The 23,068-nt window shown below is 41.9% G+C and overlaps 1 protein-coding gene across 3 annotated transcripts; it reads right to left on the reverse strand.

Moving 5' to 3' along the window:
- Positions 1 to 893: 893 nt before the first annotated feature.
- Positions 894 to 22,790, reverse strand: LOC147107421 (integral membrane protein 2B-like). Of its 3 annotated transcripts, XM_086006466.1 has the most exons (7): positions 22,593 to 22,734; positions 17,132 to 17,203; positions 15,202 to 15,336; positions 13,354 to 13,563; positions 12,848 to 12,958; positions 4,724 to 4,874; positions 894 to 1,482 (listed from the first exon to the last, which is right to left on the reverse strand). In XM_086006466.1, the coding sequence occupies exons 2-7, from the start codon at positions 17,147 to 17,149 to the stop codon at positions 1,394 to 1,396; spliced, it is 714 nt and encodes a 237-aa protein (XP_085862592.1). In that variant the 5' UTR covers positions 17,150 to 17,203; positions 22,593 to 22,734; the 3' UTR covers positions 894 to 1,393. The 3 variants fall into 3 exon arrangements, with proteins under 3 accessions (XP_085862592.1, XP_085862591.1, XP_085862593.1); XM_086006465.1 differs by lacking the exon at positions 17,132 to 17,203 and having other exon boundaries at positions 22,593 to 22,788; XM_086006467.1 differs by lacking the exons at positions 15,202 to 15,336; positions 17,132 to 17,203 and having other exon boundaries at positions 22,593 to 22,790.
- Positions 22,791 to 23,068: the final 278 nt, after the last annotated feature.

A 23,068-nucleotide genomic window follows, 5' to 3' on the forward strand; every position in this document is an offset into this window, starting at 1 on the left:
TCTTCAGTATCAACCACAGCCAATTTTAGTATCATCTGCAAACTTCTTAATCATACCCCCTATATTCAAGTCTAGATCATTGATATATACCACAAAAAGCAAGGGACCTAGTATTGAAACCTGCATAACCCCACTGGAAACAGCCTTCCAGTCACAAAAACACCCATCAACCATTACCCTCCGCTTCCTGCCTCCGAGCCAGTTTTGAATCCAACTTGACACTTTGCCCTGGATCCCATGGGCTTTTAACTTCGTGACCAGTCTGCCATGTGGAACCTTATCAAAAGCCTTGCTAAAGTCCATATACACTACATCGAACACACTACCCTCATCTACCCTTCTTGTTACCCCCTCAAAAATTTCAATCAAGTTTTTCCAGACACGACCTTCCCTTAACAAATCCATGCTGACCATCCTTGATTAATCCATATCTTTCTAAATGAAGATTTATCCTGTCCTTCAGAATTCTTTCCAATAATTTTCCCACCACAGAGGTTAGGCTGACTGGCCTGTAAATTACTCGGTCTATCCTTTTCTCCCTTTTTAAACAAGGGTACCACATTAGCAGTCCTCCAGCACCGCACCTGAAGCCAGAGAGGATTGGAAAATGATGGTCAGGGCCTCTGCTATTTCCTCTTTTGCTTTGCTTAACAGCCTGGGATACATTTCATCTGGGCCTGGGGATTTATCCACTTTTAAAGTGGATCCTTTAAGGATCTCACCTCCTTCAAGATCTTCATTAAAACCAACCTCTGACCAAGCTTGTAGTCACCTCCCCCAATATCTTCTGTGGCTCAGCACCTGTTTTTGGCTGATTACTTCTGTGAAGCACCTTGGGATGTTTCTCTACATTAAAGGCACTATGCAAATAAAAGTTGTACATTCCCACAAAACAATTTTAAAAGATTTTATTTTGTTACCTTTTACCTTACATAGGTTATATACACAAAATCAGCACGGGTTTACCATATCATACCATGTTCTCTTCTCTTCCACCCTACCCCAGTATCTTAGTATATAGATTAATACAGCAGGTTCTTGAAATGAAAAAAAATTAAGATGGGAAAATCTCCAGTTTCTTCCCACCCAGGTCAAAGAAAGTGTTAATTGTATTGAATTAAATTCCAGTCTACTATAATACAGCCCACTATTGAAATGAATAGAAATCTTGCTGTTAGCCTTTTCTCACAAGCTACTATTGCACCTTTAAAAGTCTTAAATCTTACATTTCCAATAGTGTTTAAGCCGAGATGAAAATTGCAGATGTACAAAATAAACCCTGTTTACAACACTATATTAAAAAAATTAAAAAGATAAATGCATTGCACACCAGGAAAAAAAAAAAGTGATTTTGTGGGCTCAACACGGAGCTGCACTGGATAGTCTTCTGCAATTATTGTTCACAGATGAGGGTTTCAACTGCAACGCGGCTTTCAAAATGGCGAATCTTGAAACATTTCACCACCTCTCGCTTTTGGATACCTGGAGAAGGGGGGAGAAATTTATAGAACATTTTTATCTGCAGAATGTGGCCTGCATCAATAGAGGCAACATGTTGAACAAAAATAAGTCACTTTTGAATTCGATATTTAGATTGAAAGCAAAGATTGCCATTCAGCATGCCACACAATGGTGGGGTACAGATTTACATATCTAGTTTCTGCAACCAGTTTGTAATCCTTTTTCGTTGAGCAGAGAAGAGAAAGTGTATTGCCCCAAAACAGAAGAAAAACCAAGTCAACCTGGCCACACTCAGTCACCTGAGGAACACAGCACAAAGTGTGAAGTTAAGTCATCCAACCGAATGTTGAATACTGGACATAGGTGATATGAACATAACTCAAAGACCAGCATACTTTAATACTACATATCCTTTTCACAGTCTACAAGCAGAGTCTTGGAATCACCTTGGCATGTGGTCAGCTTCTATATGTATGAAGATGAAACTAAGCTCTACTTCTCCATCACACTTGACTATGACCACTGTGCTGTCTCACGCTGCAGATGGGCACTTTCTCCAAATTAAATTGGCACAGTTGAAGCTTTTCTGTTTGGCTCCCACTAAACCTGCCCAGTGGAGCCCAATTCCTCTCCCCAGCTGCTTGCTCAAGCTGAATACAATGGTATGCAAGCTCGGTGTCCCATTTAGCCTTGGATGGAGTTTAAAACCCATCAAGACTGCCTTTCTGCCTATGAATTATCACCCACCTCCCCAAAACAGTCATCAATGGCCATCATCTCCATGTTCAATTTCTCCAACGTTTTCCCTCGCCATTCTCCTCAGTAAATTATAAAACTCTGCTGCCCACATCCTGTCCGGCCCTATTGCTCCTGTACCAACAACCAAAATTAAAAATCCTCGACCTCATTTACAAGTCTCCATCTTGTCTCTAAATCTGCACCCTCCTCCAGCCATTAGGGACAACACAACATCTGCTCTTCCCATTCTGACCACCTTTGCATTGCCTGCTGCCTCCTCTCTACTTCCGATGGCAGAGTCTTCAACCATCTTGGTCCCACTCAAACACTTTCCCTCAAGCCCTTTGCCACTAGCTGCCTCCCCAAAACCATGCCTTCAGTCACCTCCCACAACTGTTCTCTCCCAATGCTCTGCCTCAGTTTGTGGCAATTACATTTAAGATACTGTATAAATGTCAGTTGTTGTATGATACTATACAGCCTGACAAGTCAGTAGAAGCAAACAACCCATCTGTAACATACTGACTCAAAAGAGCAGGTGGGTTAACTCGTTTTGTTTGCACTGTCACTTCCCAGCTAAAATCAGGAACTTGCTGGAGAAACCAGATGTAATGCACTATGTAATTGTGCATCTGTTTGTGCATTTAAATTGCCTAGAGTTCATCTTTAATGGCAAGCATACATAGGACATAATGTATTTTATTAGCAATATTTTTGCAGTTAAACCAATTCAAACCCACCTTTATAAAAAAGTTAGTTGATCCAACCTAAATCCCCAGTGAGTGCTAGACAGGAGTCATATTCCACATTAAAAAAACACCAGAGAGTGTACCTATGCTAAATGATTATTTTTGTAACACAGGTCATAAAAAAGATTGGCCCACTCCCCTTCAAGCTGCTGGTATCTCTGCAGTACCTCACCCAAATGGCTATTCAATCTGAAAGGGCATCACAATCGCACTTGATCCTGTCCTCACTGGACATCCACTTTCCAGTAAAAGACCTCCGAATAGTAATCAGCACAAACTCCACCTCCTCCGTAGCCCAGAAGCACTGGTGCGAATTATATCACCCCCAACTACCGTAATCAGCTAATGCAGCACAGACCAGCAATCAAACCTAGGACTTGCTGATCTGACATTACCAAACAACATGGTATATTTTCCCACTAAACCAAGTGTTGGGACAGAGCAGGAGTTCCACTTTATATTTAGCCAGTGTTGTGCTTAACTAGGGAGTGCGCGATACCAACACCAAGGAGTAAATCAAACAAAATACACATGGACAAAAACCACTAATTGTGTGAAGTGAATGGTCATTTTTGACAATGGATACTGAGCAAAGCAGACAAGTTAGAATAGTTGGATGTATTATGGAACCCCATGCATGGATACAATTTTGGTACTTTACCATGGAATATTAGAAACATAGAAGATAGCGGCAGGAGTAGGCCATTCGGCCCCTCGAGCCTGCTCCGCCATTCAATGAGATCATGGCTGATCATCCAAATTCAGTACCCCATTCCTGCCTTCTCCCCATATCCCTTGAGAAACATAGAAGATAGGAGCAGGAGTAGGCCATTCGGCCCTTCGAGCCTGCTCCGCCATTCAACGAGATCATGGCTGATCATCCAAACCCTAGCACCCGGGCCCTACACCGACAGCCATCCCACCCAAGCCCTATCCCCGTAACCCCACGTATTTAATCCCCCCTAACACTAAGGGCCAATTTTTTATCATGGCCAATCAACCTAGCCCGCACATCTTTGGACTGCGGGAGGAAACCGGAGCACCCGGAGAAAACCCACGCAAACACGGGGAGAATGTGCAAACTCCACACAGACAGTCACCCGAGGCCGGATTTGAACCCGGGTCCCTGGCGTTGTGAGGCAACAGTGCTAACCACTATGCCACCGTGCTGCCTTAAGAAATATATCCAACTCCTTCTTGAATATATTTAATGAATTGGCCTCCACTGCCTTCTGTGGTAGAGAATTCCACAGGTTCACCACTCTCTGGGTGAAGAAATTCCTCATCTCAGTCCTAAATGGCTTACTCCTTATCCTTAAGACTATGACCCCTAGTTCTGGACTCCCTGGCCATCGGGAACATCCTTTTTGCATCTAGTCTGTCCAGGCCTGACAGAATTTTATAGGTTTCGATGAGATCCCCTCTCAATCTTCTAAACTCCAGTGAGTACAAGCCCAATCGACCCAATCTCTCCTCGTACGTCATTCCTGCCATCCCAGGTATCAGTCTGGTGAATCTTCGCTGCACTCCCTCCATGGCAAGAACATCCTTCCTCAGATAAGGCGACCAGAACTGCACACAATACTCCAGGTGCGGTCTCACCAAGGCCCTGTACAACTGCAGCAAGGCATCTTTGTTCCTGTACTCGAACCCTCTTGCTACGAAGACCAACATACCATTAAACTGCTCAAAGGTAAAACTGGCTCATAGGTTAAGAAGCATCTTTAAATCAAAGCCTTGTAAAACTAAGACATTACGTATAATTTTTTTTTTACCTCTTCCAAGATCTCTGCGTTGAAGTTTGAAGGTATCTTTTCCACGGCAAAGGCGAGAGATAAAGTATCCAAGTTCATCCACATTTTCAATGTAATCAGTAACCATCATCTCTTCATGGATCAAGTAAGATTGGGGCAAGTAGGTACCAGCCTGTTCAAAAGTTAATTGAGGACTTGTTTAAATTGTAAAAAAAAAGTACTGTATTTCTATGTAAGGCACTTTTTGATTGGCAGTCTCAAAATATTCTGCAGCTCTTCACTATCCAGTGACCTGAACGGGACATGCATGCATGGATATCAGAGGAGAACAAGATTGGACTCAGCCACAAGAATATTAAGACTCACACAAGAATAACATGCAAGTGAAATAACAGAGGGAAACCACAACCCATGAAACCATACCTCAGCAGAGGTAACAGCTTCAGGAAACATAGGAACACAGGAACAGAAGTAGGCCATTCAGCCTCTCGAGCCTGTTCCGCTATTCAATGAGATCATGGCTGATCTGTGACGTCACTCCATATACCTGCCTTTGACCCATATCCCTTAATACCTTTGGTTAACAAAAAGCCATCAATCTCTGATTTAAAATTAACAATTGATATAGCATCAATTGCCGTTTGCAGGAGTTCCAAACTTCTACCACCCTTTGTGCGTAGAAGTGTTTCCTAATTTCACTCCCGAAAGGTCTGGCTCTAATTGTTAGCCGATGCCCCCCTCTAATCCTAGAATCCCCAACCAGCAGAAATAGTTTCTCTCCATCTACCCTATCTGTTCCCCTTAATATCCTGCAAACTTTGATCAGATCACCCCTTAACCTTCTAAATTCCAGGAATAGAACCCTAATTTGTGTGATCTCTCCTTGTAACTTAACCCTTGAAGTCCAGGTGTCATTCTGGTAAATCTATGCTGCACTCCCTCCAAGGCCAATATATCCTTTCCAAGGTGTGGTGCCCAGAACTGCTCACAGTGCTCCAGGTGTGGTCTAACCAGGGCTTTGTATAGCTGCAGCATAACTTCTGCCCCCTGTATTCTAGTCCTCAAGATATAAAGGCCAGCATTCCAACAGCCTTTTTGATTATTTTCTGTACCGGTTCATGACATTTTAATGATCTATGTACCTGAACCCCCAAGTCTCTTTGGACATCCAGTTTTTAGATTTTTACCATTAGGTCCAAAGTGGATGATCTCACATTTGCTTACATTGAAATCCATTTGCCACAGCTTTGCCCATTCACTTAATCTATCAATATCCGTTTATAATTTTATACTTTCATCTACACTGCCACCTGTCTTTGTGTCATCGGCAAGTTTGGATACAGGAAACTTTGATATCCGGCACTGACGGGACCGAGCTGGTGCCGTACCATCAAAACTGCCGTAGAAACCAGCGCTAATGTTAAAACATACGGATGAATCAACAAACCCTGTTGCTTAGCAACAGCTTCAAAACAGTCGGCCGCAGCTTAAAAGCATCTCTGTAGCTAAGCAACAGCTTCAGCTAGACCTTGCAGAGCCTGTCTGGAAAAAAAAAAAGCAACGAGAAGTAAAAAAACTTATAGGAAACGGCTCCTGAATTTTGCCGGTAGATAGAGCTTTCCAGACATTTAACCTCCGGTTAAACGAAAGTTTCCTGTATATGACTTTCTATATCATCGAAGTCATTAATAAATACTGTGAATAGTTGAGGCCCCAAACACAGATCCCCACACCACTAGTCACATCCTGCCAATCTGACTACCGACCCATTATCCCTACTCGGAACTCTTGCCACTCAGCCAATTTCCTAACCAGGTCAATAATTTGCCCTCAACTCCGTGGGCTACCCGAGATAAGTCCCTTGTGTGGGACTTTATCAAATGCTTTCTGGAAGTCCATATAAATAACACCCATAGACATTCCCCTGTCCATTACTTTAGTCACCTCTTCAAAAAAATTAAATTAGTCAGGCATGACCTACCTTTCACAAATCTATGCTGGCTCTCTCTGATCAATGGAACATTGAAAAGTGTTCAGTCACCCTATCCTTAACTATAGACGCTAGCAATTTCCCCACAACAGATGTTAGGATAACTGGTCTATAATTCCCTGGTTTCCCTCTCTCGCCATTCTTAAATACCAGAGTGACATGCGCATTTTTTCCAATCTAAAAAGGAACGGTCCTTGAATCTAGAGAACTTTGGAAGATTAGTGTTAGGGCATCTGCAATGTGCTCACCTACTTCCTTTAAAACCCAGGAGATGGAAACCATCTGGTCCTGGGGATTTGTCACTCTTCAGTGCCATTTCTTTATTACTGTTATTTTACCCTACGTTAATTTTATTGAGTCCCTGTTCCTGATTCAATATTAGTTTCCTTGGGATTTCCAGCATGCTATCCTCTTCCTCTACTGTAAATACTGACGCAAAGTAATTATTCAACATGTCCACCATTTCCCCATTGTCATTGACAATATCACCACTTTGTTTTTAAGGGGCCAACATTGCTCCTGACCATTTTTTTCCTAATGTAACTATAAAAAAATTTCATATTTATTTTGATATCCCTTACAAGTTTCTTTTCATACTCCTTTTTGTAGCTCTTACTATCTCTTTTGTGCCCCTTTGCTGTTCTTTGTATTTTTCCCATTCGCCAGGATCGGTGCTTTTTTCATTTTTGTATGCCCTTTCCTTTAGTTTTGTTTTCCCTTACCTCTTTAATCGTCCATGGCTGCTTTTTTTGGCAGAGCTCTTGCCCCTCGGGTATAAACTGTCTCTGTATCACCTTCAATTCTTTTTTAAACAACTCCCACTGATGATCTGTCATTTTACCCATTAACAGATTTGCCCAGTTTACTGTGGACAGTCTCTGCCGCATCCCGTTGAAGTCGGCCTTACCCAAATCTAGAATCTTAGTAGCCGTTTCTCCCTTTCAAAAGTAGGGTTGCAAAGGGGTGGAAAGTTTCCGGTAAATTTCCGGAAATTTTCCACGGGAAGTTTAGCTTGGGAATTTTGCCCAAAAAAGCACATGCTAGCATAATATTGTTTTTTTTTGTATTTCTTTCTTTTTCCACAGGTCCTCTCTTAAAATTACTAACAGAGATGGAATCTTAATTATTAAGGAATTTCTTAATCAATATATGTTTATCTTACTTGGCTTGTTTTAATAATTACAAGTTTTGTGTGTGACTGTGAACAAATGTGTCCTGATTGGTTGGATGAGCGATTAGCTCCCTCTATTTGTAATATTTGCATATCAAATTGTGATTGGCCTGCAGGCATCTGTAAGACTGCTATAGTTTTTTAAGATCCAGGTTAGGGGTCCTGAGGGAAGTCATTTTGTTTTCTGCTGATGTTGTGATGATGCAGTAAGTAAATCAGACTTTATACCAAATAAACCAGTTACTTGTTGAACTCTGTTGTCCTTCAATTTAAAATATACAAAATAATACACTATTGGTGATGTAGCGTCGTGTGTGTACAGGTCATGCTTCCATCACATGGAGCATCAGCAAAAATGTACTCACCCTGTTGCAATCGTGCTGATCGACCGCAGTTCGACACAGAGATGAATGCCCTTTATTTCTCTGCATAGAACAATGCCACGTTTCCCGTCGGATGTGTGGAAGCATTTTACCCCAGGCATTAAAGATGGAAAGACTGTACATGTGCAAACACTGTAGAAAGCCATATGTAAAGAATGCCACAAAGATGCAGCAGCATTTATCCAAACAGGCTTTTTACTGATTTAAAAGAACAAATCAGCATTGCCCTACCCACATCCCTGCTGCTCAAAGCAGAGGAGAAGGCAATTGTTCAATTCATACAGACGTGTCAAGAATTTTGTGTCAAGCCGATTCATGCTGCAGCATACATGCTGGACCCAAAGCATGTTGGGAGACCAATACTTTCTGGAGAACAGATCAACAGCGCTTAGTGTGATTTCTACCCTCTCTCACCATCTCAATCTGGATGTGGGCAAAGTTCTGGGAAGTCTGGCAGAGTTCTCTACCAAGCAAGGTCTTTGGAATGGGGATGGGATATGGGAATCATGCAAGCATACCAGTGCACATACCTGGTGGAAGGGACTTTGTGCATCTGAGGCCCTGTCACCTATTGCATCGGTGATACTCCAAATCCCACCTTCATCAGCGGCCTCTGAACGAAACTGGTCACTTTTTGGGAATACGCATACAAAGGTGCGCAACAGGCTGACTAAGAGAGTGGAGAAACTGGTGGCTATCCGGGCGAACCTACAACTTAATGAGCCAGATACAGAAGTGTCCACCACACAGCTAGACACTGACACAGAGGAGGAAATGAACACGTCAGAGCCAGAGAATCAGGAGGAGCAATGAGGAGAAGACTCAGAAGACTCATGAGTAGAAGATTCAAAAGGGACAAAATAAGGACAAATTACAGGCTAAATAAGCAGACGCTCTTTTTATTTTATTTTAGATGGGTCTTTTTTGTGGGGGTTCAATAAAGTTCAAAATTATAATCTAAATAAAGTTTTGAAAGCCTGTTTTTATTTGTATGGAACAGTATGTCTATTTTGACGACAAAGATAATAAGGGTCAGAGACAAAAACCATCAGTGTGCAAAAAAACTCAAAATTCCCATAAATTCCCATGGAAAGTTTCCTCTTAAAAATTCCCAGAATTTTGCAACCCTATTCAAAAGCTACTTTGAACTCGATCATGTTATGATCACTATTGGATAAATGTTCACGCACAGTTAGCCTATTAACTAAATCTGGCTCATTACTTATTACTAAATCGAATATGGCTTGCTCCCTTGTTGTCTCTAGGACATACTGTAGAGAAAAGATGTTGGCAACTGCATTTCACACTGCAACATCATCTCTCCACTTGGTGCTATATTTTCTTGAAAAGGAGATCTAACAGTATTGTTTATAGGTTTGCAAAGCAACTTCGAATTTGCATTCAAAAAGCATTCTAAATAGCCACTTGATGTGAAGCATCCCACGTTCAAATAACCCATGTGAAAAACCATTCTAATTTCCCTCTCCATTCTTCTGGGGATAATCCTCAGTCTACACCCCCTTATTACCAATCTGTTAATCAATGCAAACAATTTGTTGTTATTTACCATGCAAGAGTTGATAAGGTATTGATTGGCCAATTAATGAACAGGGCATTACTCTGCATCTTGCAGCCCTGCAAAACAGTTTCTGTTTCAGATGCAATATTTTTAATTTAACTGCTATCAATCTAGCACGGGACAAGACCACGAAGGAGAGTCTACTCAAACCAGTGGAAAGCAACTTTTAAAAAAAATTGTTTAACATTAGAGTCCAGGTGGCCCAATGGATTTTTAAATCTTGGAAAAAAAATAACCAAAACTAAATGGCTCTTTTCTCAATTTACTTGTGAGCAGACTTAATTCTGCATGTAGGTTTAACAACACACATCATCAGGACTGGAGACTGGCATGATCACTCCATGCTGTTCCCTTGCACTACTGTAAAGGTAGGCACACACACTCCATTAAAAGGGGCCAGTACATTATCACTTCTGTATCAATGCAAAGAGGAAGTGATTTCAGGATATCTTGATAAGATGACGACTATGGGACCTGATCCCAGAAACAATCTCACACTCAAATGCACTAAAGCCGAGACATGCAATGCCTCTTCTAGGTGCCCTAACCAGTTTCAGCAGCTAAGTGGTTGAGTGGATCTCAAGTACTTTTCGTGCAAAAGTTACCTCTGACTCAAACATCACGAGAAAGTGGAAACTCCCAACCACACTCCAATTGTTAAAAAAAATAGCCAATTGGGAAGCAGAGTTCTGTGTAGGCAGTCAAATGCACAACCACAGGGCTCCTTTGTTGTGAAATATAGTACAAATTACATTCAGCAGTATTACTCCAGTCGACACACCAACAGCAGTCTGAAACAGGTAGTTGCAATGCAAGGATAGTCCAAAACAAGAATCTTTGCAGCACGAGGTTCAGTCACAGAAATCCACTACCATAATACAAGCCCCTAAAGACCCTTTCCTCCTGGTACCAAAAAAATTCTGGATCTTTTGATACCTATTTGAGTAGCTCTAGCTGAAACTGCATACTGGAGTCAGTGCATTTAGTGGAGGATCAAGTCAATAACAAGAGAAAACAATAGCATTTAAAATCCATCAGAACACTCTGCAATAGTTATTAATTAAAATCACATCACACAAAAGGGCTTTATAAGTGCATGCGTACATATGACTGGAGTCCCAAACTCCCAGCTGCATGAAGTGTAGCAGTGTTCGCTTGGAGTACAAGAGTTTCCAGAAATTAAGGGTGAGGTTCTTTAGGATCTAAACTAACTTACATACAAAGTAGTATTTGTTTAAAAACCCCTGTAATTAGGTCTGGCTCTTCCTCCATTGACTTTGAATTAAAATTTACAATATACACCAAACATCCAATTCTATATTTACCTCAAGCAAGTTTGCACAAGTGACAGTCATTTAGCTGATATTATGCCTTAACCAGTAACATCCTTAGGGTATCAAGAGACATCATATACAAAACCTAATTGGCAAAAATAATTAGCAATTTCTTCCTTACAAGTGCATTTTACAACACGACTCCTTTCATCATTTGCAGTTTTTACTATTACTTAATGCACAGCAGTTGGATTTTGTAATTTCATCGGGTAATGTTAGCAGATCACCAACCTGCTCCACTACAATCCACCTTGCTTGAAACTGCTCTTTTACAGCAGGATTACACTCCCATCAACCAACAGTTAGAAACCCCATAGTTTCACCTAATCACTACTTCCTGATTTACTGAATCTTCTCTTGCTCTTTTTTACTGGTGTCTTACACTGTGGACCTTGGTCCTTACCTAGGTTTCTCAAAACAACTCTTCTCCTCTGTTCTTGGCATCTTCAAGTTTTTTTTAAATATAAAAGTTCACAAGAAATCTCCCAGAACATTTATACAGTTCGTTACAAAGTTAGGGGCATATCAGAAAACCTACTGACTAGAATGGAGGCGGGGGGGGGGGGGGGGGGGAGAAAGAAAGAGATAGAAGGCAAGTCCGACAAGCATCATTATAGAAGACTGTTGATAGGGAATGATGAAAAAAAAAAAAAATCTTGGGGTGCCACTCAATCTATAGGTATGCTCATTTAAGTTATGTATTAACTAATCATCTACAAATACACATGCCCTCAATTCACCAATATTGGGACAATCGTAAATTAGGAGTGATGTACTGATATCCTCCGTTGAATGTGAAAACTAGCATTATGGCATGGTTCATTAGCTGCCAGCTCTCTTCAATTAAGTTTTCCTTCACTTGGTCTAACAGCAAGAAATTAAAGCTATGGGTGCTTCAACCAGCACCCACAAATACACTCATAGTAATCAACGACAGAGTTATCATTTCCTCCTTTCTCTTGTTCCCCTCCCTCAAGACCAACTACAGGAAACTGTGTTATATCCGGCACCGACAGGACCGAGCTGTTGCCGATCTATCAAAACTGCCGGACGTACAAAGCTAATGTTGAAGCATACGGAGATTTTCATCTCCGTATCTGACAACAAACACTGTTGCTTAGCAACAGCTTCAAACAGTTGGCCCGTACCTTGGAAGCGTCTCTGTAGCTTAGCAACAGCTTCAGAGAGACTTTCCAAAGCCTGACTGTTGGAAAAAAAAGCCACGAGAAGAAAAACCTAACAGAACGGCTCCTGATTTCTGCCGGTAGATCAAGGTTTCCGGACATACAACCGCCGGATAAACCAAAGTCTCCTGTATAGTGCTACTATTGCTATCCTGGTTACGGTTGTTATGGGGCCAGATTACCCAAGGAGTCAAACCCTGGATCTGACAGTTTAGTGCCACAGCACACAGTCCATGCTCCAACTGCAGCACCTCCAATGCCATCCTAGTCAAGGTTGTTCTGGGCCACATTAAGCAGGGGGTCAAACCCAAGAACTAGCTGGTGCAGTGTCACACCATCTAACAGCAGAATCAGGAGCTTGGATACATTTTCCAAACTCAGCACCATTTTAAGATTCCAAATCACCTGGGCTACATGAGAATCTGTATTTTGGATCAATGTTCGCATTAACAAATTTGCTCCAACCCAGAAAGTAAATAGCCATTGATTTTGACCTTTACATACCTTGATGTTGATCAGCAACTCAAACAAGCTGCGTGGTGGCATGACAATAGATGAATTTAATGGAATCACATAGCATTTGTTCAAAGTGAGATCCAGGTACGCGGTCAGACCCTAGGGAAGAAATGTATTTAAAGTATTCAAGTAAAAACTTCACTTCTGTTTCATTATGTGCAAACCATGTTAGATTAGTAGGGCAAGCAGACTGACTAACTCCATGTTTTGTTAAACCATAATTAGCTGCGAGTTTAGCACCAAAGCAACACAATCTCCTACTTACCATGACTAATCTTATGTTTATATTTGGACTCTGTCCTCAATATTAAAGGCTCAAAATGGAGCAGCATTTTTGCATACATGTCATTAAAAACTGAAATATCTGATCACAAAATACATTTAAAACAGAATGAAGTGTAACCACAGAAAGCACATCTAAAAAAGGTTTGTGGAATAAACCAAAACTTAAGTTTAAAGGAATGAAGCATGTCGATACAGTAATGAATACATACTCTGTGGAAATCATGAACAATATCTGCTGGATCACCATCATCAAATTCTGGTACAAGAACAGTCATCAGTTCAACTCCATCATCCTCCAGGATCCGAATGTTTTCTTCAATCAATTGGTATGGAGCCAATTCTGAATCAGCATCAATATCTGGGACAAGATAGTCTTTAGGATCACTGTACTTGAGGCCACAAAAGAAAACTTCATCTTTCTGAAAGAAATTAACATGAGAAACCTAATGTTAAAGTTCCATTTTAATCCTATTAAAATTAGCTACAGGTTTTATTATTTTTGCCAGGGACAGGAGCCAACCAGGAAGCAGGTGTTCAAGAGAACATTCAATGGAATTCAAAGAACCCCCAAACCATTTCTGGAGGAGTGTTACAGCTGAATAAACCACCAATAGGAAAGCTCGAGTAGAGAGTATAGTTCAGATTATGGGGTCCTCTTTTGTGCCAAAAGGGTAATGATTAAAGTCAGAAATTAACTGTCGTAGAGGAGATACATGTAGAGACCAAACGGAAATATTGAAGTTGCATTCGGAATTCATTTAACAGCTGAAATATGATCAAGCTAACTGGAAGCAAGTCTCAAGTTTCCAACAGCTTGCATAGTTCAGCTGCAAACACAAGATGTGTTCACCCTTTTGACTGTTAATGAAATGCTGAACTAGAGTGGTTAGGAGGTGCAGATGCATTGCAAACTATTAGTGTGAACATCTCTACCATTTATACTGGTCACTACTCATTATGCTTTTCTTTCCATTCATACTAAAATGTGTTTTTTTTTGTGGAGTAGATCATACCCCAGTACAAGGAGCTTGTGTTGCAACACATACCAATAGTTCTATAACTCCTGTGGGAAAGACAGAAAAGATTTAACTTAGCCTTACTAAAGACTTCAGCTCAGTGAAAGATTTTAAAACCAGTTTGTTCCATCAACAACAGGGTGACCATTGGTGCACCAAACCCAATCTTCTTAAGGTTTCCTGCTCAAATATGTGTCTTTCAAAATTTACTGTTTAGCAATTTCCATATTCAAAAGACGCAAAACAACTGTCTCGGCTTGCAATATTCTGTGCAGACACTGTCCAAGCAAAGTTGAGCATACATGATGAAATCTTTCCTTTGCTTATTTGTTGAAATGCAAACCTCCATTTTCTGAGGATCGTTGGCAGGTTATCGTGGGTTGGAAAATTCAACCCGAACCTCACCTGCTCCATTCGTGCAGCACCTGATTTTCCAAAGTGCAATTTGGGCAAAAGAGTTAGGCTACCGATATGTGCAGGATCATTTAAATATTAAAATTTAAACAAGATTCCCTCCTGGAGGAGCAATGGTGTCCTCATTGTGTGGCAGTCCAGTGTCCATGTTATTTCAAAAACAATTGGGTAAATAGCTTTTCCAAACAGGGTTATGCTCTGCCGTGACCACTAAAAGCCCCCGATAGCAGAGGAGTACCTCGCCTGAACACCTCAGCACCCGCTTGCTGTTTCCCAGTTGCAACCTGCAAGAAGTGTGCTTTGCAGCTCTGGCACAATGAAAGCGTATGCATAAAAGGACAATGGTTGTGTACAATGCTTAAAATGGCATCTCCGAGAGGGTGCAGCACTTGACTAACTGTGTACCAGGGTCCCACAAAAAAAGTTATGACTCAGTTTATCCACCCCAAAAAATTAAGCTTTGCTGGAGAAGGTAATGTGCAAAATGAATTTAAATCTGATTGACTAACAATACCCAGTCATCCTTGCATTTAAGAAGATCTGTACTCCGTCACACACATTTAAACCCAAGAGTCAACGCACAATATCAGATTTTTTAAAAATTAATTTCATTTGGCATTCTCCTACCTGCAAGATAAAATATCTGTAGAGATATGCACCGCCAACCACCACACCAGACAACATGAGAGCTAGTCCAAGACACATGCACCAGCACCAGACTCGCGACTGGTGTCTAAACGGAACAACAACATACTCTGGATCCTGTATTAAAAAAAAAAGATGTTACTTCAGTATCACACCAAGTACCAGCAACAGTGCAAATCTACAGAATTCTGCTCTTCAAAGAACTTCACATCTAGGTCTCCATATTTCAGTTGCCATTGATCCAAGTGCATTAATATATGACTAGATGTTTACCATCGACATCATATACACGTCAGCTGTATTATATAATTTTAGTTTGACCCCCATTCTTTCTAAATGTCACAGCTCTACCAGTACTTAAACCACGAGTGACAACTTCAAATCAAGGATACGACCATGATGCATCCAAGAACAGCCCAAGGTGACAAACGCATTCTGCAATGCAGGATAGTGATGAACCGATAGCAGAACTACAGCAGTATTCAAAGTAAACACGATCCACATAACTTTGAATTTTCCTTCCCATATGAAATGTCACATTATCTCATTTTTCATATTACTGTAGATGAGAAACACTAAAATACTGATCTACTTCAGTTTCATCCAAGTGCTTCAGGCATGAGAAACTGCAAGATTTCAGGCTTTAGAATTCCCCATTTCCCCCCCCAAAAGTTAACCATAATCCTGGCCACAGATCAGCTAGATTTAACAATAAATTGATGTTTAACACCAAGTAATAATGTTATGATGTAGATACTACTCTGAATTCAAATTATTGGTTAATTCATTCCTCCCCTCTCAAGTACAAAGAGACTTTGAATTATCAGGAGACCAAACACACTGTTTTAAACGCTAGGAAGGAATCTGCTCAATGAAAACTGCAATACTAATTTGATGTGTATAATGTAGCATCTATCCCACACGAGGGAGATTAAACAAGTATGTGGTGCATAGTACATTGCACTATTTTCAACAATTGAAGTTGCAATTGTCTACCTGTTTAAAGAGCATGGAACTAATGAGAGACTGAAGAGAGAGTTAACATGAAAGCAAGGTTTTTTTTAAAAAATAAGCCATAATTCAACTAAGACTTTAACATTTGTAGCAAATGTTTTTTTCCATATCTAATAGACTCGAGGTATAAACCTTACAACACAGCATAGAAAATATTTTCACTGCAGAGTAATTTTGGGATCATTTAAGACTAAATACTCAATGTGCAGATAAAATACCAGATTTAATGGTTTTGAAACTCAAAGATCCCGTCATAATCCCCATGTTCCCCCGGAAGAGAACGAAATGGAAGAGTTGGTTATTTGCGTCTACTGTTGTTATGAATGGGAGTATTTGAGGAAGAGAAACCCAAAAAAAGGTGCAACATTCCCTCAAGCACTTTTCAGAGGAAGCACCATTTTACCTGATGAGTGCTTTTTCTGCAATGCAAACATGCACCAAAGAGTAGCTAAACTGCACTGTTGTGCTATGTAGATGACATTCAAGAGTTAAATAGGACATATCTTTTTTGGTACTTTAAAACATTGAATGATCTAATAATTTGAATGACATTCAATGTTAAGTAAGTATTCTTTGTCCAACCAACAGATGCCCAATCAACATGTACTCAAATGCACGACTAAGAACTTACAGTTTCAGAAGGATGTCAATCCCAAAACATCAGATTCCATTTGTTCAGGTCCATTTAACTGCAACATAAAAGGTTTATGGGGCAGGGGGCCCGGAGGTCAAGGATATTAGTCTTTATGACGTGCATCAGGAGGCCTTCAAAAAGGAGTTGGTTCGGGTACAGAGTAGACACATTCCTATGAGGGGGAAAGGAAGGGCATCCAAAGCTAGGGCTCCCTGGATGACTAAGGATAGAGAGGTTAAAATGAGACAGAAAAAGGAGGCTTACGATAATTGCAAGGTTCATTGTTCAGCTTGGTTCTCTGCTTGGTTCTCTGCTGTATTTATAAAGTACAGAGATCTAAAAAATGGAATAAGAGGGGAAATCGAAAGTATGAGAATAGATTAAAAGGAAAGCCAAAAGTCTTTTATAAACACAAATAATAAAAAGGGCAGTCAAAGGAAGGGAGGGGCTGATTAGGGACCAAAAAAGGAGATCTTATGGAGGCAGAGGGCATAGCTGAGTACTTTGCATCTATCTTTACTAGGTAAGAGGATGCTTCCGAAACTCGGAAATGTAGTAAACAATGAGGAGAATAGTAACAGACTTCAGGAGGACAGACAGGTAAAATGGGCAGACACATGGCAGATGAAATTGAACACAGAAGTGTGAAGTGATACATTTTGGCAGGAAGAATGAGGAGAGGCAATATGAACTAAATGGTAACATTTTACAGGGGGTGCAGGAACAGAGGCCTGGGTTGTATGTACACAAATCTTTGAAGGTTGAGAAAGCTGTTACAAAGTGTAAATAAGGAGAAACGGTTTCCAGTGCCAGAAGGATCAGTAATCCGAGGTCACAGATTTAAGGTGATTAGTAAAAGAACCAGGTGCTTGCTGGGAGGAAAATTTGATTTTTTTCCCCCACACAGCAAGTTGTTGTGATCTGGAATACACTGCCCGAAAGGGTCGTGGAAGCAGATTCAATAGTAACATTCAAAAGAAAATTGGATAAATACTTGAAGGGAAATTTTTTTACCAGGCTACAGGGAAAGAGCAGGGGAATGGGACTAATTGTACAACTCTAGCACAGAGCAGGCACAGGCACAATGGGACAAATGGCCTCCTTCTCTGCTGCATCAGTTTAGTTGAAGAGATTAGAAAATGTGTTTATTAAAAAATGAGAATTGGAGTGGTGAACTGTGATTCAGAGTGGGAGAAGGCAGCTGAAGGGGGAGAAATAGGAGTATGCAGTGAGGGCAAAGGTCAGGGACAGGAGAGGAGACGTATGGCTGGTGTGGTTTGCAGAGGTAAAGTGGGGCACAGCTGTGGAAGGATTTAAGGAGGCAGATTTTAAATTCAATATGAGAGAGAGCTAGGACCAGGTTAATGGGCAGGTGAGTTTTGAACAGGTTTGCACGATGGGGAAACCAACAAGAAAGATGTTAAGGGGGGGGGGGGGGGGGAAACAGCCTGGCGGTGATAAAAACATACACAAGGATTTTGGCTGCAGTCAGGTGAGCTGGCCTGAAAGTGGGCAATGCCGTTAAGGTGGAAGCAAGCGCCATTTAATTTTACATCTATGTTCCTTTTATTCTAGACCCCTCATAACTGGAAACAGTCTATTTTTATCTACCTTGCCTCATCCCTTCATAATTTAATATTTATCAAATCACCCCTTAATCTCCTCTGCTCTAATTAAAAATATTCCCAAGTAGTTCTTTGTATTTCCTCATACCAAACAGCATCCAAGGCAAGTCTAGGCTGTACCCTCCATTGTCTCAACATCCTTCATCCATTCCAACATGGAACCCAAAACTGTACAGTACTCCAACCGTAGTCCAAGGTTTTATATGAATTCATTATTATAAATTGGGCAAAGGATGCAATCTTCAGAGTGTTCCTTGTTAAAAAGCGAGTCAAATTAAAGAAACTCCCAACATTGACTGCAAAGATGTTTACAATGCAGCCCAGTCACTTACGTAACATATAGAAGCATAGAGTACAAAAGCAAGAAAGTTATGAACCACCTTTATAAAACACTGGTTTGGCTTCAACTGGAGTACTGTGCCCAATTCTGGGCACTGCACTTTAGGATGGATATGAAGGCCTTAGAGGGGGTTCAGAAAAGATTTACAAGAATGGTTCCAGGGATGAGGGACTTCAGTTACGTGGATAGACTAGAGAAGCTGGGGTTGTTCTCTGCTCTAAGAAGGTTGAGAGGAGATTTGATAGAGGTGTTCAAAATCATGAGGGGTCGAGACAGTAGAGAGAGAAACTGTCCTCATTGGCGGAAGGGTCGAGATTTAAGGTGATTGGCAGAAGAACCGAAGGAGATAGGAAGAAAAGCTTTTTTACGCAGCGAATGGTTATGATCTGGAATGCACTGCCTGAAAGGGTGGTGGAGGCAGATTCAATCGTGGCTTTCAAAAGGGAATTGGATAAGTATCTTAAGGAAAAACAAATTGCAGGGCTATGGGGAAAGGGCGGGGGAGTGGGACTAGCTGAAGTGCTCTTGCAGATAGCAGGCATGGGCTCGACAGGCCGATTGGATTCCTTCTGTGCTGTAACCATTCTATGATTCTAACTATCCTAGATGCCAACGTTATGAAACTGAAATTTTCAACTAGCATTTACAATAGTTCACAGGAGTCCCAAGTTCAATCCATGTTGTGTGTCCGGTTAGCAGATCTCAGCGGTGTCACAACCTCCTGCAATTGGGCCAGTACAGCTCATTGCTTTTTTTTGGGAGCAGCGGGAAAGAGAGGAAACAGAAGAAATAAATAACCAGGAACCCTGTCATTGATAACTAATTGAGCAAACCCTCCTAGAAAAACCAGGTGGTTTTTTTAAAAATTCGTTTAAGAGATGTGGACGTCACTGGCAAGGTCAGCATTTATTGCCCATCCCTAATTGCCCTTCAGAAGGTGGTGGTGGCCTTCTTGAACTGCTGCAGTACTTCTTTGTAACGGTTTGTGGTACAACTGCATGTCTTATACTAGGCCATTTCAGAGGGCAGTTAAGAGTCAACCACATTGCTATGGGTCTGGAGACACATGTAGGCCAGACCAAGTAAGGACAGCAGATTTCCTTCCCTAAAGGACATTGGGAACCAGATGGGTTTTTAGCATTTAATTGAATTAACTGAAGTTAAATTCCCCAGCTGCCATGGTGGGATTTGAACTCCTGTCTTTGGTTTATTAGTCCAGGCCTCTGGATTACTCGTCCAGTAACATAACCATCCTGCCATACCCTCGTGTATATTAGAAGACGACAGGATTAGCTCAGGTGTGAAGCCACTACAGTAAAATAGCACGGTGGCATTTTCTGGAAGCTCACACAGGAAGAGTGCAGACTGGTAAAGTTACTTTAGAGCTGCTGGTGACCCTATGAGAAGTCACCATCTACAGAGGGGGAGAAAGGAAAACACTTGAAAAAGAACTTAAAGATACCCAAACCATGAAATCCAGTGGAGTCTTTAGAGTGGAGGAAACAAGTCACTATTTCACAGCCGTACATCACTGTTTTAGTATCAAGGAGGATCAGTTAAATGCAAATGCAAAAAGGATTTACAAGGCTGGTACCACAACTGAGCGATTACAGCTATTGGGAAAGATTGAACAGGTTGGGGCTCAAGATGACTTAATAGAGGTCTTTAAAATTATGAATGGGTTTGACAGGGTAGATGTGGAGAGAATGATTCCACTTGTGGGAGAATCCAAAACTAGGGATAGAATGGTTAGAATGTGGAACTCACTACCATATGAAGTGGCTGAGGCAAATAGCTTAGATGCTTTCAAAAGGAAACTAGGCAAGTATGAGAGAAAAAAAGGAATAGAAAGATATGCTGAGGGAGGATACTCGGAGTATAAACTAGTTGGGCCGAATGGCCTATTCCTGTGCTGTATATTCGATGTAATTCTATAACGCATTGTACAGCACAATCAGATTGGTGTGTTGACATCTGGGCTGAGAGATTTTAATGCAATTTGAAGTGGTGAAGACATTTACAGCATTAATAGGAAACTGTACGATAATCTTCGGATGATATTCCTTTCATGATTTTCCCATGGAGTTAAATTCTTAACATATTCTGAGTTACAGTTTACAGATTCCTTCAACTCAGTTTTACTTCAAGCTTTCACAAGAAATTCCACTGCACTTTATTATGCAACAACATTATCCGCATAACATTGCCCACAAATAACAAAAGACTAGGAAATGAAGCCTGCATTCAATTATATATTAGCAAATCTCCCATGGTGTTGCTGACAACAAGCCTGAGATCACATTAAGTGTGACAGGAAGTAAGTCCAAGGCTTACAGGATGTGCATGGCTTACACAAGACTTTTACTGGCAAATCTCCTATAGCATTTCTCAAGTTGGAGGATACACTTTTTTAAAACAAGGCATTATCAATAAAGTATGCCAGGGAAAAAGTGTGACAGGAAGTATGTCACTGACAAAGTGCGCATTATACTCAGATTTGCTTGATTAATACATTACATCCCGCTCACCAATCACCCATCCTTGTTGATGCACATTGGCTCCTAGTCCCCCAAATGCTGCAAATGTAAAATTCCTGTCATCATCTTTAAACCTCACTCGCTCCATTCTCTAACCTCCTCCATCCTCCCTAGTTTCTGTCCTTGGACTCCAGCCTGTTGAGCAAACTCCCTTAAGCCTACCATTGACAGGCGTGCTTTCAGCTGCCTAGGTCCCAGGTTCTGGGATCCCTCCCTTAAACCCCTCTGCCTCTCCCCATTAAAGACCCTTCTTAAAAAGCCAACTCTTTAAACCAAACTTTTGGTCACCACTGCTAATCTCGCCGCCTTTGTCTTGGTGTTTTTCTCGCACCTCGGGACATTTTTGTAGAGCTACTATACTGATATGAATAGAGAAGATTTATCTAGATATAGCGAGAGATGTACTGATATTCTATCTCGAAGTTGGAGTAAGTCCATTGGCTTCCTATATAAAGCAACACTGCCACTAATGTAAAAGGGATCTAGTCAAGAAACATTCCGCACTTCCAGATCGGATTACCCCGAAGCTAGCACAAAATGACAGTTCGCCGGAGACACCCAATTTCAAGACAAGACCATTACTTGAGAAATAACAGAAAATGTTGGAAACATTCAGGTCAGGCAGCATCAGTGGAGAGAGAAACAGAGTTAACGTTTCAGTCGGTGACCTTTCGTCAGAACAGACTTGAAACGTTAACTGTTTCTCTCTCCATGGATGCTGCCTGACCTGCTGTTTCCAGCATTTTCTGTTGTTATTTCAGATTTCCAACATCCGCAGTATTTTGCTATTACATTACTTGAGAAGTTACTTTAGTCCCGCCTGGCGCTCACCCGCGGAGCCAGGAGTTTCCCTGCAGCAGCTTTCCCAGTGACGCCACTTCCTCCGGGGGGGGGGGGGGGGGCAGGACCAATGAGCGACGACAAGGAGGACGGCCCGAGCGCACCGTCAGCCATTTTAGAGCCGCCGCTGGGACGGCCAAAGTCCGTTCTGTTCTACATACGAGATTCGGGGCGAATACCATACCCAGCTCGGGGCGTGGGAAACCTCTTCGGCCACCAAAGCGTGCGCTCCGGATTATAAAATGGAAGCCGAAACCCCGACTTCCGACTCACTAACACCAACATTCACTACCGAAACATGCCGCACCGACTCCTCGGTTATAAAGGCCCGCGACGGCATGTAAATGCCGGACAACCCCTTCTTCCCCCACCGGGAAACGCACCTTCTCGGGGATGATGAGCGTCTCGCTGTTCTCCTCCTTCTTGGGCTCCTTCTGACTCAGCGCCGAGTTAAAGGACACTTTCACCATCGTCGGACCGTGGCGGAACTCGGCAGGACACTTCCCTCAGCTCAGTCGCAATTCAAGTCAGTCTGCCTGACGCAGCTACCAAATAAGACAAAGTCCGGCACAGCTCGGGTAACACAGATCGCCCCGCCCCCTGTGAGTGCTCGGGAATCGCAGCCCCGCCCACTCTGGACCCATCGCCCCGCCCCCTGAGAGTGCGCGGGAATCTCGCCCCGCCCCGCTCCCTCTGGACCCATCGCCCCGCCCCCTGCGTGTGCTCGGGAATCGCAGCCCGCCCCCTCTGGGACCATTGCCCCGCCCCCTGCCTGTGATCAGGAATCTGTCGCCCCGCCCCCTGCGGGCGCTCGGATTTTGTCGCCCCGCCCCCTGCGGGCGCTCGGGAATCTGTCGCC

The sequence above is a fragment of the Somniosus microcephalus genome, chromosome 14, assembly GCF_052327205.1.
Source record: "Somniosus microcephalus isolate GS21.2 chromosome 14, FLI_Smic_1.0, whole genome shotgun sequence".
NCBI classification, from domain to species: Eukaryota; Metazoa; Chordata; class Chondrichthyes; order Squaliformes; family Somniosidae; genus Somniosus; species Somniosus microcephalus.